This window comes from Primulina tabacum, chromosome 9, assembly GCF_025594145.1.
Source record: "Primulina tabacum isolate GXHZ01 chromosome 9, ASM2559414v2, whole genome shotgun sequence".
Classification (NCBI taxonomy): domain Eukaryota; kingdom Viridiplantae; phylum Streptophyta; class Magnoliopsida; order Lamiales; family Gesneriaceae; genus Primulina; species Primulina tabacum.
The window spans coordinates 41362508-41379168 of record NC_134558.1 but is presented as its reverse complement, the minus strand read 5'-3'; the positions used below and the strand labels follow the sequence as shown (position 1 = coordinate 41379168).

At 35.2% G+C, this 16661-nt stretch overlaps 2 protein-coding genes across 5 annotated transcripts; both read right to left on the bottom strand.

The window, feature by feature from the left end:
* Positions 1-10021: 10021 nt before the first annotated feature.
* LOC142556335 (protein NSP-INTERACTING KINASE 3-like) lies at positions 10022-15024 on the bottom strand. 4 transcript variants are annotated; one of them, XM_075667780.1, is made up of 12 exons: positions 14630-14783; positions 14449-14533; positions 13629-13761; positions 13090-13161; positions 12805-12948; positions 12645-12716; positions 12475-12534; positions 12304-12398; positions 12094-12237; positions 11685-12026; positions 10928-11319; positions 10022-10600 (listed from the first exon to the last, which is right to left on the bottom strand). In XM_075667780.1, exons 3-12 carry the CDS (start codon positions 13709-13711, stop codon positions 10283-10285), a joined length of 1722 nt encoding a protein of 573 aa, XP_075523895.1. In that variant the 5' UTR covers positions 13712-13761; positions 14449-14533; positions 14630-14783; the 3' UTR covers positions 10022-10282. The 4 variants fall into 4 exon arrangements, with proteins under 4 accessions (XP_075523895.1, XP_075523896.1, XP_075523893.1 ...); XM_075667781.1 differs by lacking the exon at positions 14449-14533 and having other exon boundaries at positions 14630-15024; XM_075667778.1 differs by lacking the exons at positions 14449-14533; positions 14630-14783 and adding an exon at positions 14143-14368.
* A 643-nt stretch (positions 15025-15667) lies between these two features.
* LOC142556334 (ATP-citrate synthase alpha chain protein 3-like) lies at positions 15668-16661 on the bottom strand (the record flags this gene model as incomplete). Its single annotated transcript, XM_075667777.1, has 4 exons — positions 15668-15999; positions 16080-16196; positions 16343-16444; positions 16521-16661. Coding segments are annotated over 4 exons (549 nt in total), but the record flags the coding sequence as incomplete, so codon positions are not given.

The window sequence follows — 16661 nt, the reverse complement described above, 5'->3', positions numbered from 1 at the left end:
GAACGATCAGCAATCATGATCCATATTCTCACTCGTAAATGGAATATTGAAACTGGATACTAAATTAAGGGTTATGGATGTTGAATTGCTCATTCTGAGAAATTATTAAAAGTTAAATAATTATTTATGTTGGGTTGAGCAATTGAATCATGACGATGGTACTTTTGTACGGTTTAAAATATTTGAGTTGTATGATCCTCATCAGTTATAATTTTTGATAAAATAGCAAGCGTTCAGTCTTACGTATACATATAATTATATTGTTAATAGAATTTTATGAAGATGTCTATTGTGATACGCTCTCAAAAATCTATTTCCGTTATACGGGTTAACTCAACTTAAATTTAATGTCGGCAAGAGGTGGTAGGGCCAAAGTGGCAGACTCTATTGAATTGAATTGGCAAAAGAAACGTGGGCTGTTTGATTGAATAAATCAGAAGATGGAAGCGCGTATAAAACGCGTTTTTACACGGTCAAGAGGCTCTATAAATAGAGCTCTCTTTTCATTCTGAAATCATCCCTTCTTCGAGTTTTCTCTCATTTTATAAGCATTTGAGTGCTTAGTTCTATAATATTGTGAGGTGTTTTGTTCTCCTGTATTAAGAGAGTGTGTGTTCTCTTTGGAAACACAGTGAGTGAGTTGTACACAACAAAATATTATAGTGGAAATTCTTTTCATATTGCCCGTGGTTTTTACCCTAATAATTTTTAGGGGTTTTCCACGTAAATCTCGGTGTCCATTTTATTCTTTATTTTCGGGTTTTATTATCTCAAATTCCGCACATGGGACCAACAAGTGGTATCAGTGCCTTGGTTTAAAATTTCTTAAAATTCTGAGTATGCTCTGTGGTTGCAGCCTAGACTGAACGTCCACATCAGAAAAAGATTTTTTGAGATTTTTTATTTAATGCGGGATTATTTTGTCCGATCTACTAAAATTGTTGTAGACATAATGACGGGAATGTACGAGATAGCAAAGTTCAATGGAAGAAATTTTATGCTGTGGAAAATAAAGATACAAGCAGTTTTAAGAAAGGAGAATTGCTTGGCGGCTATTGGAGATAGACCGGTGGAGATTACGGATGATGGAAAGTGGAATGAGATGAATAATAATGTTGTTGCCAATTTACTCTTGGCTATAGCTGACGAAGTTTTGTCAAGTATCTCTGAGATAAAAACAGCCAAAATTATCTGGGATACTCTGACAAAGATATACGAGGTCAAGTCGATACACAACATGATTTTCCTAAAGAGAAGGCTTTATACTCTTCGGATGGCGGAATCCTCATCGATGACCGACCATATCAATACACTAAATACTCTATTTGTCCAACTCACTTCCATGGGGCATAAAATAGAGGAAAATGAACGTGCGGAGCTTCAACTTCAAAGTCTACCAGATTCTTATGATCAACTTATCATCAACATAACCAACAATATTCTTATGGGCTTTCTAAGATTTGACGATGTCTTAACTTCGGTTCTCGAAGAAGAAAGCCGGCGCAAGAATAAGGAAGATAGGTTGGTAACCTCGAAGCAGGCAGAGGCGTTACCGATGATAAGAGGAAAATTTATGGACCGTGATTCCAGTGGGAGCCAAAGGCGAGGTAGATCAAAGTCAAGAAGTAAGAAGAAAAATATTTACTGCTTTAAATGTGGCGGTAAAGGTACTTCAAGAAAGAGTGTAAGAGTATCGATAAAAGTTCTCAAGGAAATGTAGCCAATACTTCAGGAAGTGGTAAAATATTATTTAGTGAAGCAGCAACTGTTGCAGAAGGCAGGCACAAATTTTGTGATACATGTATTATGGATTCAGGAGCGACGTGGCACATGACGTCTCGGAGAGAATGGTTTGATCATTATGAACCAGTCTCAGGAGGATCTGTATTCATGGGAAATGACCGTGCCTTGGAAATCGCTGGGGTCGGTACTATCAAAATTAAAATGTTTGATGGACACAATTCGCACCATACAGGAGGTACGACATGTGAAGGGACTGACGAAAAATCTTTTGTCCTTGGGGCAATTGGATGATATCGGGTGCAAAACTCGGATCGAGAACGGGATCATGAAAATTGTGAAGGGCGCGCTTGTGGTTATGAAAGCGGAAAAAGTTGCTGCAAATCTGTATGTACTATTGGGGGAAACACACAAAGAGGCAGAACTAGCTGTTGCATCAATTGGTTCAGGAGAAGAATTAACAGTGTTACGGCATAGAAAGCTCGAGCATATATCAGAACGGGGGTTGAAAATTCTCTCAGAACGGAAGTTGCTGCCGGGACTTACAAAAGTTTCACTACCATTTTGTGAGCACTGTGTTACCAGTAAACAACACAGATTAAAGTTTGGCACTTCAACTGCCAGGAGCAAAAGCATATTGGAGCTGATTCATTCGGATGTTTGGCAAGCACCGGTTGTATCCCTAGGAGGAGCGAGATACTTTGTCTCGTTCATTGATGATTTCTCTAGGAGATGTTGGGTGTATCCAATAAAGAAGAAATCAGATGTTTTCCAGATCTTCAAAGATTTCAAAGCGCGGGTTGAACTTGATTCTGAAAAGAAAATCAAGTGTTTGAGGACTCACAATGGAGGAGAATATACTAGTGATGAATTTGATGCATATTGTCAACATGAGGGCATCAAGAGACAATTAACGACGGCTTACACACCTCAACAGAATGGAGTGGCAGAGCGGATGAACAGAACCTTGTTGGACAGAACAAGAGCTATGTTGAAGACTGCAGGTCTAGAAAAGTCATTTTGGGCAGAAGCAGTCAAAACCGCTTGTTATATTATCAATCGTTCTCCTTCAGTGGCGATTGATCTGAAGACTCCGATGGAGATGTGGGCCGGAAAGCTAACATATTATTCTCATTTGCATACATTTGGAAGTCCGGTGTACGTTCTGTACAATGAGCAAGAAAGATCGAAGTTGGATTCAAAATCTAAAAAATGTATCTTCTTGGGATATGCTGATGGAGTAAAGGGGTTTCGCTTGTGGGATCCAACTATTCACAAGCTTGTCATCAGCAGAGATGTTATCTTCGAGAAAGATAAAATAAAAGGGAGACAAATGCACATCGAATTCAGAAACTACTATTTTTCAGATGGAAAATAAGACGGACGAATGTCAAGTTTCTTGTGAAGCAGTACCAGAGCACGAAGAACAAGAACATGTTGAGTCTGAGGTTTCTAATGTGAGGCAGTCAACTCGAGACAGAAGACCACCAGGTTGGCTTTCAGATTATGTCACTTAAAGCAACATTGCATATTGTCTATTATCAGAGGATGGTGAGCCATCGAGTTTCCACGAGGCTACTCAAAGCTCGGATGTATTCCTGTGGATAATAGCAATGCAAGAAGAGTTGGAGGCATTAGACATGAATAAAACTTGGGATCTTGTTACACTACCACGAGGAAGGAAAGCCATTGGAAACAGATGGGTCTATAAGATCAAGCGTGATGGCAATAACCAAGTGGAGCGGTATCGTGCTAGGTTGGTGGTAAAAGGGTATGCTCAGAAAGAAGGCGTTGACTTCAATGAGATATTTTCTCATGTGGTTCGGCTTACAACAGTCATAGTGGTGTTGGCATTGTGTGCGGTGTTTGACCTACATCTAGAACAGCTAGATGTAAAAACGGCGTTTCTTCATAGAGATCTTGAAGAAGAAATCTATATGCTCCAGCCAGAAGGTTTTGCGGAAAAAGGCAAGGAGAACTTGGTTTGCAGGTTGAAGAAATCTCTGTACGGTCTCAAACAGGCGCCGAGGTGTTGGTACAAGAGATTTGATTCCTATATCATGAGCCTTGGATACAACAGACTGAGTGCAGACCCTTGTATATATTTCAAGAGGTCTGGTGATGATTATATTATTTTGCTGTTGTATGTGGACGACATGTTGGTAGCAGGCCCCAACAAAGATCAGGTCCAATGATTGAAGGCACAGTTGGCTAGGGAATTTGATATGAAGGACTTGGGACCAGCAAACAAGATTCTAGGGATGCAAGTTCACCGACATAGAAGTAACAGAAAGATTTGGCTTTCCCAGAAAAATTATTTGAAGAAAATCTTGTAACGTTTCAACATGCAAGATAGTAAGCCAATTTCAACCCATCTTCCTGTTAATTTCAAGTTATCCTCCGAGATGTGTCCTAGCAGTGAAGCAGAGAGGATGGAGACGTCTCGAGTACCATATGCATCAGGAGTGAAAAGTTTGATGTTCGCCATGATATGTACAAGACCGGACATTGCTCAAGCAGTGGGAGCAGTTAGTCGGTATATGGCGAATCCTGGACGAGAGCATTGGAGAACTGTTAAGAGGATCCTTAGATACATTAAGGGTATCTCGAATGCTGCATTATGTTATGGAGGTGATCCTGATAAGAGGAAATCTACTACTGGTTATGTGTTTACACTTGCAGGGGGAGCAGTAAGCTGGGTTTCAAAACTGCAAAAAGTTGTGGCGTTATCTACAACAGAGGCAGAATACATGGCAGCTACTCAAGGTTGCAAAGAGGCAATATGGATCAAAAGGTTATTGGAGGAGATCGGGCACAAACAAAAAAATGTTTCTTTGTTTTGTAACAGTCAGAGTGCCTTGCACATCGCAAGGAATCCAGCCTTTCATTCCAGGACGAAACACATTGGAGTACAATTTCATTTTGTGCGAGAAGTAGTAGAAGAAGGAAGTGTGGATAATCAGAAGATCCATAAGGATAACATAGCTGATTTCTGACCAATCCAGTGAACACTGATAAATTTGAGTGGTGTAGATCCTCAAGTGGCCTAGCGAAAACGTAAGCAGCAGGAATGACAAGATTGAAAGGATGTGTGGATATGTGTTTAATTCTCAATAAAATCTCCAAGTGGGAGAAATGTCGTCAATAGGTGGTAGGGCCAAAGTGGCAGACTCTATTGAATTGAATTGGCAAAAGAAACGTGGCTGTTTGATTGAATAATTCAGAAGATGGAAGCGCGTATAAAACGCGTTTTCACACGGTCAAGAGGCTCTATAAATAGAGCTCCCCCTTCATTCTGAAATCATCCCTTCTTCGAGTTTTCTCTCATCTTATAAGCATTTGAGTACTTAGTTCTATAATATTTGTGAGGTGTTTTGTTCTCCTGTATTAAGAGGGTGTGTGTTCTCTTTGGAAACACAGTGAGTGAGTTGTACACCACAAAATATTATAGTGGAAATTCTTTTCATCTTGCCCGTGGTTTTTACCCTAATAATTTTTAGGGGTTTTCCACGCAAATCTCGGTGTCAATTTTATTCTTTATTTTCAGGTTTTATTATCTCAAATTCCGCACGTGGGACCAACATTTAATATTAAAAATAATTTTTTAATATAAAATATAATAAATTTTCATTAATCGGGTGTGTTTGGAGATTTTTCTCATAAAATTGACACGTGAAATATGTCACAATAGTTTTTGTGAATTTTGAAGGTTGAAACCATGAAACTTGTTGGTCTCAGATTCGAGTCTCGTCCATTGCGAGTAGTTTTACTAATTTATTTATATAGATTTAATTGTTTTTTTGTATTTTTTTTGTCTGAGATAAGTAAATCTCGGGTCTATGTTCAAGTTTTCGTCAGTAGTACGGACAGTTAAGTTATATTTTTATACTACTAACAAAATGTTTTTTGTGAATTTTATGTCACGAGATATATGGGTGGACAAAACCATCACTCTTCATAAATACAAAGCTGATTTAATCTAACCCGTGATAACCGAAAGTTTTGTTATAATCAATTTTTTGAAAAACTTAAACGATCATACCACATGTAATATAAAAAATTATGATGAAATATTATAAATTTGACATTAGCTAAAATTTCGTATTTAAATAATTAATCTAACTGTTTATTATAAAATCTTATAAAAATAATCTTTAAATTATCGAATTTTAATGCTATGTTCAAATATTTTACACAAAAAAATACTCAGTACTAATTACGCATCAAGTGCCAAACATTATTAATTAAAATCATCTTTGCAACCAAAATTTTATAATATCCCCCAAAAAAAAACACATTAGCAACGTGTAAAGTACATCTTAATAAAAAAAATTTTGTTATGATTAGAATATTAATTAATTAAGGAAACCTCGTTCTTTTGTTTAAGCAGTGAGATCTCACATTCACTTTAATCTCAGACCCTGAAATTAAGAGGGAAACAAGCTATGTTAAAAAGCATCGCCTATTAAAATAAAGTATTATATATATAATATAAATTATTATAAAGTCACCTCCAAGAAATGAGCGTACTCATCCTTGTTCATCAAAATAAATTACTTTTATCCATCCTAATTATAAATAATTATTTAATTTTCACACAAATTTAAAAAAAAATTAATGGAAAAATAAAATTTACAAACAAGATTAGTATTTTATCATTGTTTGATTCCTAAAAAAATAGTTCATCATTTTCTAAAACTTAGTTAATACAAATATATTAACAAAAAATGCTACTAAATATAAAAATTGACTATATATTAGAGATTAAAAAAAATTCTATATAATCGAGAAGGGAATAATAATCGCTTTATGATTTGAATGTGCTGCTTTTCCAAATTTTCCGACAGTTTGACGCAGATTTCATATTTGAGAGTTTAAATTAAATTTTGGTGGAGCCATATATATTAATCTACTCGTGGCTGAATTTTAAAATAATCAATGTAACGACGACGGACCTCCGGATGAGACAGTTCGTGGTCAAAAGATAAACAATATCCTTAACCATTTTAGGAGAAAGTGATGTTATTTTATATTGAAGTCCAAGAGACATTCATATACATCTTGGATTGGATGGCATCAATTAATAACTGTTATAATTGTCATCATAATTGTTGTGTTAAGTGTATACGTGTGAGAATAATAATAATGTTATAAATGGTAGCTTTTGATTGTATGCCGTTTGATCTGGTTGACTAGATGAATGTAAAATAAGAATAAAAGATTTAACGGGTAATATTGTATATATTAAGGGCTATGACCGACGATAGAAAAATTATAAAACTTATATCTAAAAATATGAGACAACACAATAAATAGATAGTATATTACTGAATTCATGGGCTTAATTGGCACTCATTTATTCGAATCTCTCAAGAAGGGTATCCGGTATTTCTATACTTCTTGTGAGGATTGTTGGGTGTAGTGATCTCCCGAGAATTTCTTGTGCATCAAGCTGATTAAGTTGCTCCATTTGATCTGGTTGGCTATGTAGGCCTTAAAATATATATGTCAAACTTAATGGGTAATATTTTATTTTTGTTGGGGACATGATCGACGGTAGGTAAAAGATAAAACTTATCTATAAAAATATGAGATAACATCAACATATAGACTATAGTCACACATCTTCTCAGACACATGAGCCTAATAGCCTGATCCATTAGCACTCAAGTAGATCCACTATGAACTAGTCACAAGTATAAAAAATAAAATTGTACTTTGACTAATAACTATAACTTTTGATCTAATGATAAATATATGATTTTAACCATAATAATTGAAGCTAGGTTATCCCCTTTAAATTATTGATAAAAAAACAATGATACATATTGAATGACTTCTCTTTACATTGCTAAACAAATCATGGATTGAATCAGTTGGTAAATCGATGTATTGTTTAAAATATATATATGTATCTCAAATTTCGTATATAGTTTTTTCGAGTTTTCTATAAAAAAAATCTTATAAGTTGTCATTTACAATCTCACATTACCGACCAGTATAATAATTATTTATTTTATGTATATCGTAAAAATAACCAAAATTTATTATAATATATAGTTGAATTTGTAGTAACGGACTCTAATTTTGGGTTCCAATCCATTTATCAAACACAGATGTATGTGTGGGCTGACCCAATCGATATTTTCATTTTGGGTTGGGATCAAGTTGACTTATGGATTTTATATATATCAAAAGCGATGCATGATAATAAGGAGGTGGGGAATGCTTTTTTATTATTTAAACCGCAACATTTGTATCATGTGTTTCAGCAAACAACGATAATTTTCTGGTATATATTTTTCGTTTTTCTGTCCTCCATCGTTTTAATATATATAGAGCTTCTTTTACGTGATCTCGTCTCAAATTTGAAAAATATAACACCGATTTAGAAATTATTAAGTCAAAAAGAGTAACCACATTAATATATTTTATTCTATTCATCAATGATTTTCATAATCTGAAAAGACGCATCTTTATTTAAGAAGAGATCTATTGTGAGACGATCTCACGAATATTTATCTGTGAGACGAGTCAACCCTAACGATATTCACAATAAAAAGTAATACTCTTAGGCTCCGTTTGGTACGTGTGATAGGATAAGTAAATGATTAATAATTAAAGTGATTAAAAAATGAGATATATGGATTAATAGTATGGTGGGATAAATAACATGGTGTTTGATATGATTTTAAAATGATGGATTAATTTTGTAAATTTTATTGTAATGACCAAAATGCCCCAAATGCTAATTAAATATATATTCTTAAAATAATTGTATATTTAATTAAATATTTATAATTATAATTTACATTTATTAAAATTAATTTAAACATATTTATTAGAAATAAATTTGTATATATGCATTTGCTTTAATAATTAAAATAGTAATAATATTTTGAATGTTAATATTAAATAAAGTTTTAGTAATAATTATAATATTATTGTTTTTCTTAAAATAATTATAAATATTCTTAAAATAATTTGATAAATAATTAAATATTTATAATTATAATTTACATTTATTAAAATTATTTTAAATCATTAAAAAAAATAAATTAGAATTGAAAAAATATTTATTTTCATAAAAAAATTAATTAACAAGATTATAAATTTATAAAAATTTAATTTAAGATAGAATTACATTACAATTTATTTTCTTTAAAATGATTGAAAATAATACAAATATATGAAATTAATTTATAAAAAAATATAATAAAAATTTAAATATTATATTAATTATTAAATTTTCACTAATTTTAATTTTCATATTATATTGAAGAAAACAATTCAATGGTATTATGGTCAATATACAATCTTATCATGATCACTATTCAAAAAATATTAATTATCACACCCTTTGAGAAGGGATATTTAATCACACAAATAATATAATTAGTGTGGGCTGTCAATCATAATCAAAGGCCTGTAGATTAATAAAAAACGAATCAAACGCGAGATAAGGGAATGATTATTTATAATCATTCCCTTATCATGGCTACCAAACATAGCCTTAGCATAAAAAGTAATATTTTTCATGGATGACCCAAATAAGAGATTCGTATCACAAAATACGACCCGTGAGACCGTCTCACACAAGTTTTTGCCTTTATTTAATCATCCACCAATCCCATGGGGGCACCTTCTATTTAAAACCCAATTCCCCACCACCTTTGTATACAACCAGCATAAAAAAGTCGATACTCTAGCTAGCAAGAATTAATGTGTTGGAACGAAGAAATTTGGTGTATCTTGAAAAGCCAGCTAGGGAAATGGAGTGAGCAAGAACATCAAAGTTTGCATGGGATATTATTTCTGATTTATATTCCCATGCATCTACCCGGCAAGTCATTGTGGATTCGGCTAAAGGTTCTTTTCTTATTCTCTTATTTTCAATGATTTTGAATATTCACCTCACGTAATAAGATCAAAGTTTTAATTTAACATCTTGTGCTTTTCTCTTAGGCCGAGCTAGAATTTTCTAAACCCGGGTTGAGCCGGTATTCTATTGAGAAATTAGACTAAAACTGCCATTTAAAAAACAGGAAGAAATCTACCGCCCCAGCGGAGCAACACATGGCTCCGCCTATATACATGCTTGTACTTGATATATACTGTATGCACAGAGGTGTAATATTAATTCGATTTTAATTAATTTAACAGGCATATTGTGTATAGTGTTATCCATTTGAAGTTTGAGACTCCTCGAAAAATTTACTGCATTGGACTCGACCACTTGATATCCGAGTAACTCAAGAAGCAGTCAAATCAACCTCGAGCTAAAAAAAACAAAATCAACATATAATCGAGTTCAATTCACTATCTAAACTAGTTCGAAACAAACACTCAATATCAGAAAAAATGATTCACGAGTAAATCGCACCATATACACACAACATTTCCTGAATTTTGATGGGACTAATGAAGCAAAAATCATTCCGATGCTCCACATGAACAGAGAACTAAAACCTTGTACAAAAACCTTTTACATGTAATGACATTAAACAAAATGTACAAAAAACTAGAACACAAGTATCGAATTCTATCTTGGGCCCGAGAGTTCTATAGCCTCAACCACAAGTGATGACTCCTCGATGAAATCGGAATATCTTTGAGAACGACACTCAGATGAACGGTACCTTGGAGTCTCGAAATTTTGTAACTGCTCCCATTTTTCAGCTAAACCATCGCCTTCTAACATCCTCAATACTTCCGACATCTTGGGGCGATGAGATGGATTGAAATGAGTACAAAAGAGCGCTACTTGCACCATTTCATGCAACTCCATCCTGTCAAAATTGTTTTCTAAATCTTTGTCCACCATAAGGTTTGGCTTCCCTTCCTGATGGAGCTTCTTTACCTAAAATTGAAACGATTTGACCGAGTTTTGAGAACACGAAAAGAAAAAACCAGTAAAACCACAGATGCTATAGCCAGGGACAGATACAACAAAGGTGATAAGACCATACACCGAGATTTCATAGTTGTTTTTGTAAACAAGCTAATCTCTTCACGCAAAATTTTTGTTAGTTCCTTTCACTAATGTTACTAGGATCCAACGCAAGGGTGGGATAACAGTAGTCCCATCTCAAACACGTAAAGCTCTGAAATTATATTGCCATTCTAAGACGACACATAGATTCGCCCTTATTTTTCCAATAAAAGGAGGGTTGGAGAGGAAACATACCCAATCCAGCATCACTCCTTTCTGGTTGGTCACCCGCCCAAAGTCCACAGCCTTCAGGCCAGTTATCAACTCAAGAAGCAAGATTCCAAACCCAAAAACATCTGTTTTTTCAGATGACTGACCAGTTGATAGATATTCCGGAGCAATGTGGCCAACAGTTCCACGGACTGCGGTTGTCACATGAGAATCCCGATGGTCTAAAAGCTTTGCCAGTCCAAAGTCTCCAACAACTGCCTCAAAGTCCTCATCCAACAAAATGTTGGCTGCTTTGACATCACGATGTATAATCTTAGGGTCACATTGCTCATGTAAATATGTCAAGCCCCGTGCTGTGCCCAATGCTATCCTTTTACGCCGGAACCAGTCTAAAACTGGCCTTCCATGAAAATGATCTATAAATAAAAGCTAATCATATATTCACATCCAAGTAAACAATGAGAATTTTATACCGATCACTCATGTTCAGGCTTCAACAATAAATCATACATAGTCTCTCATGTACATTAGTCAAGACTCTAAACTTTTGAGTTGGTAATACCACTGTCGTACATATGATTATAGCTGAGGTGGGAAAGGCTATATAAGTCTATGATAGACTCTTCTATCAACTTTGATCAATCATTTTTGTAAATTGGAATTTCTAGATACAAAATGTTAGCAAAACCTATTGAGTAGAGCCCTCACTTGTATGAGCTCGATTCGAAATACAAGTGGCATCCAGTAATTAGCTTCATATGTTGGAAAGAGAATTTCAGACCTTTTAGTCGAGATGCAACGCTTCCATTTGGCATATATGGGTAAACGAGAAGACGTTCATTTTCAGTCAGGCAAAACCCCCAAATGCGGAGAAGATTTCTGTGAACAGCCAGACTGATCAACTCTACTTCTGTCTGGAACTGTATTTCACCACCCACAGCACTGTAATCCTTTAACCTTTTGACAGCCACCACAGTCCCATCATGCAACTGGCCTTTGTATACAATACCAAATCCTCCCTTCCCCAGTATATTCTTTGAGTTGAAATGGCTCGTTGCAGCTCGGAGTTCCTTAAATGTATATTCTCTTAAGTGGCCTAAACGTACCTCCCGATCATATTGTTCTGCCAATATAATGTCATTTCTCATAAGCTACTCTGGTACACAACAAACATGTTAAGTTGAACTTACCATTAACATCGAAGAAAATCTGCTGATTGTGTCGGCATCTCCACCAACTGAGCAAGCCAACAATAATGATTATTGAAATCACAGTGGCAAAGCTCGTTCTAAAAGCAATGGCAACATGGCGTTTTGCTCCCAAGTTTGATTGTTCTGGAAAAAAGAGAGATTTAGAGACCATAGAAGCACTTAAATGCTCGGGGAGGAAGTGAAACATACCTTTAACAGCATCTGGTGGGAATGGCGATTCTGGATAGAGTACAGAGCAATTGTTCTGCGAAGTTAGCCCACAAATCAAAGGATTTCCGACTACTCTGAAAGGGAAATTCCAGAAATGAGACAAGTATAATGCAGGAGATGATATGTTAGAGAAACAGAAAGATGACCCACTTAAATGTTCGAGCAGAAATTTTTGGCAAAGGACCACTTAAATTATTGAAAGAAAGGTCCCTGAAAGAGTTCATAAATAATGTTAAGTCTTTAATTATTTAAGAATGCATGGAACTAATTGGTTTACTCTAACATTGATTGGGAAAAGGAAATCGAAAGGTGTAACATACACAAGGGTAAGGCTTTCGACTTTGGCAAGAGAGTTGGGCACCAGTCCCCTGAGGCTGTTGTTGTTAAGACGCCTGTCTTCTCGAAGAACCGTAAAATATGAATCAATCTAAAGAACATGCAAAGACCCAAATTTTAGTGGCAAAAGTCCTAAAAACTCACAGATAATTCAAGTTCTTCAGATTGCCAACAGAATCAGGTATTTCACCAAACAGCTTGTTGTTGGACAAATCAAGTGTTTGAAGCTTTTCTAATTTTCCAATGACATCCAGAAAAGGACCTGTAATATTATTATTTTGCAGCAACCTACATATGCCCAAATGGAAGAAATAATCAGCTTGTTAGTTAATAATTACAATGGTTCTAACAATAATTCAGTGTGTTGAATAATTTGCATTTAAGGAAAAATTAGAATAAACAAGAACATGGTGGACAGGAATAACTTACACAGACTGCAGATTAGTAAGATTTCCAATCCTAGACGACAAGGTTCCAGACAAGCTCAGGCTAGGTAGCCCTCTGATAACAAGCAAAAATTACCATCATCAAGGATCAGTGACAGACATTATTACTTCATATGACCTCGTCATTACATTTCAGAGTACATCCCATTTTAGCTTATAGAGAAGTATGATAGAAAGCAGATTCTTCCCGTCAACTTTAGTGAAAGAGATCCGTAAAAGCAAGAAAGAAAACAAAACTAATTACTACCGATACTCATTTTGATAAATCTCGCCCCAAGTGCAGAGCGGATCTAGCAGGCTATAAGATGAAAAAGTTCCAAATTTTATAATTAATTGTCTGAAAATTACGTCTCCCTCCAAAAAAAATAATAATTCCACTGAGTCACTGTCTAATCCCGTCTAGTCCCCTCTCCCGAATTCTCGGATCAGCCCTGGATTATGAAGCTAAATATTACAGGAAAAATCACCAAGCTAGAAAAATTTCTCCAGTTTCCAGCAAGAAGAGTGGTGATAGAAACTTACAGAGAAGAAACATAGCCATCCTGGGAACAGGTGACCATCCTCCAGCTACAAGGATCTACAGAAGTCGCATCCCAATTCTCCATCACATTATACGGATCATGTAAATCACTCTTTATAGCTATCAAAGCTACAACTGCAACCAGTTAAAGAAACCAAATAATTTGTTAAAAACAAGTCACAGCCAAGAATTATGAATACATATTCATCCTTTGTTTCTTTCTCAAAAGCAGAGCACAGTAGTTATCCATTCATTTTCAACAATAAAGATAAATGGTACTAATATGTGCATTTGCAACATAAAATGACTACTCTAAAGTATGAGAATTGAAGTGATATCCAAGAAGAAAAGAGAACGAATCTGGTTAAAAAATTTGCAGAAATAACAGTTACAGTAAATACACATGGGTTAGCTTTCAAAGAAATAAGTTTTAGGTAACCATCAATCATATATAGGTTGAATAGGATCAAACTTTCACCATTTTGCGAAAAGAAAAATATGAAATTTCAGAAGCACCTTCATAATTTACTCCAGAAGGAGATAGAATTGAATAAGAGCCCTCCACCAACATAAAAAGCACCAAGCTCGATAACAGATAAATCAACCTTTCCATTCCCTGAAAATCTCCACTTATTTAACCTTCTCGGAAAACTTTTGATTCGGCTTCAAGAATAAGCCATTCTCACAATGATAAACATCCTCCACTCATTGAATTATTATTATCCAAACACCTCAGCCAAAAAGGTGCCCACCAGAATCAGAACCTCATAAAGCCAGCCTACCAGTACCGTGTAGAGAAATGCCAACTTTTCCCCCTTTTACCTCCAAACAACCTCAACTCAAATTGCCAGCTTTGATTTTGAACATGGTGAAATAAACGAAAGCCCGGATGAAAAAAAGTGAACTCCTGAACCAAAAAAAACAGTCTTCAATTAAAAAATTGGCGGAGCAAAACCAAGAAAATGAAGGGAATTTCTTGAAGCTGCAAAAACAGATAATAGACCTGAAATTTCAGGAGCCTTGAGATTTGGGAATCTTAGCTTGCGAATTCCACGCTGTATCAAATTTTGAACCGAGCAACAGAAAATTTAATTAGCCGTAGTAGAATATATCCAGAAAACAGCTTCAATTACGTGATTGTTATTCACAAATCACAAAATATCAACTCAAGATTAGCATCTTCCACTCTATCAGTAATTCACACACGACACAATATGATATTTGGCAGAAAGATACAAATCCTGCTAGAGTCCAAGGCATCATAGACACAGATGGGGACAGCGTAAGATGAAATGAAAGTTGGTATTTACTATTTAGGTACTATAAATAATTAAGTTAAGATTTGGGTTTATAAAAATAAGGAGGAAAAGCTAGTTCTATATTTTTGGGGGGAATAAAAAAACCTACTTTATAGATTCATATTCAGTGGTTTGAACTGAGAAGACGTGTGTGATTGATTCAAAGGGGACAATGGGAAGCCACAAAGGCAAAGATAAAAAACTTTTGCAGGTCACATGCTTTGCCTTGTCTACGTCTCTCCTTCTTTGAAATTTTTACAGTGAAACTTTTGCAGGTCCATGGTCTAAAATTTTCTGCATTATGAGCTGCTTACTCTGTATTATCAAGTTAGTTTCATAATTTTACGGGAACATTTTCTTTCTTCTTCTTAAATAAAAACAAAGATTGTCCTAATAATTTACTTGAATGCCAAAAACTTTGCTAAAAAGTCGAATCCCAATGCCCAGCGAGAGAATTGTTGTCGCCTTAGAAAAGCGGTATAAATTATTCATTCATATCCTTTATAATATAATAATATGCACCCAAAAAAAAAATCTTTATAATAAAATATTTCATTTCCAGTAAAATTTAGCCAGTCATTATATAATATCCAAAGTAGCAATACCCGATGTGAAACAACTGTTAATTTCTTAAAATAGTTATATCTACGACATAAAATATGTATAAGATTTTTGTGTATTGTACTGCAAAAAATAGTTAAAAATTATTTTTTTATGGGTCTATAGAATGATGATACCCCCAGTTGTGCAAAAAACAGACGAAAGATTTCATTCATTAATTTGTAATCTCGAAGACTTAAGCCTCATTTATGGCACGTTTTAAAAACACAAAAATTTCAAATCTATATTCCTACAAACCAAAAGCAATAAACAATGAATTCAAAGTTCAGGCAGCTGCAGTGATGCATTCAATGGCTTGTTTGCATATACCGGTCATGGTTGCCTCAGGTCCATAGACCTCTATAGGAATGCCCATTTCTTCTCCGAGAGTTCTCATCCTGGCAAGACCTCTCTGGTAATTCGGACCACCCCTTCGAACGTACAGACTCATTTTTGCTGCCTTAAGTTTTGATTCCTATAACCAGAGCAATAATGTTAGGACTTGAGCATCTGGTGCGGTGAGGACATAACATATGGATACTGAAGTATCAGTACCTTTTCTTTCAGAGCTCGAACGATTCCATTAAACGTGGCAGCGACATCAGTGAAATTGGCGATCCCACCACCTATCACGAGGGCTCGTTTCTGACCATCAGGATCGGCAGTTGCACACTGTAAATAAGTCACTAGTAGATATGTTAGCCGAAGTATATGAAAAAAAGTGTATTTTAGGGCTTTCTATGCAGATTCCCTCAGATCTTCCATCAACCAAGATCTTGAGGACTAAAGAAAGAAAATAGGCAAGTGATGATCCTCACATCAATTACAACTCTGGCATACTGCAGGACTTCTTCTTCATTGGGAGCACCACTGTATTCTGCGTAGTTCCCGAGCTCAGAGGCAAAGCCAAGATCACCAACCTAAATCCGAGTATGTTAATTTTAGGACAAACTGTTTCACGAGTATAAAAAAGGACCAAGAATGAGGAATATCTACGGTGTCTGCATAGATAACACTAGCGCCTCCTCCAGCAACCGTAGTCCAGATTCGTCCTTTTGGGTTCAAGACTGTGAACTTTAGAGATGCGCTGGTCTGAAGGCCAAATGATAAGAGAAACAAATAATTCTTTACAGCATA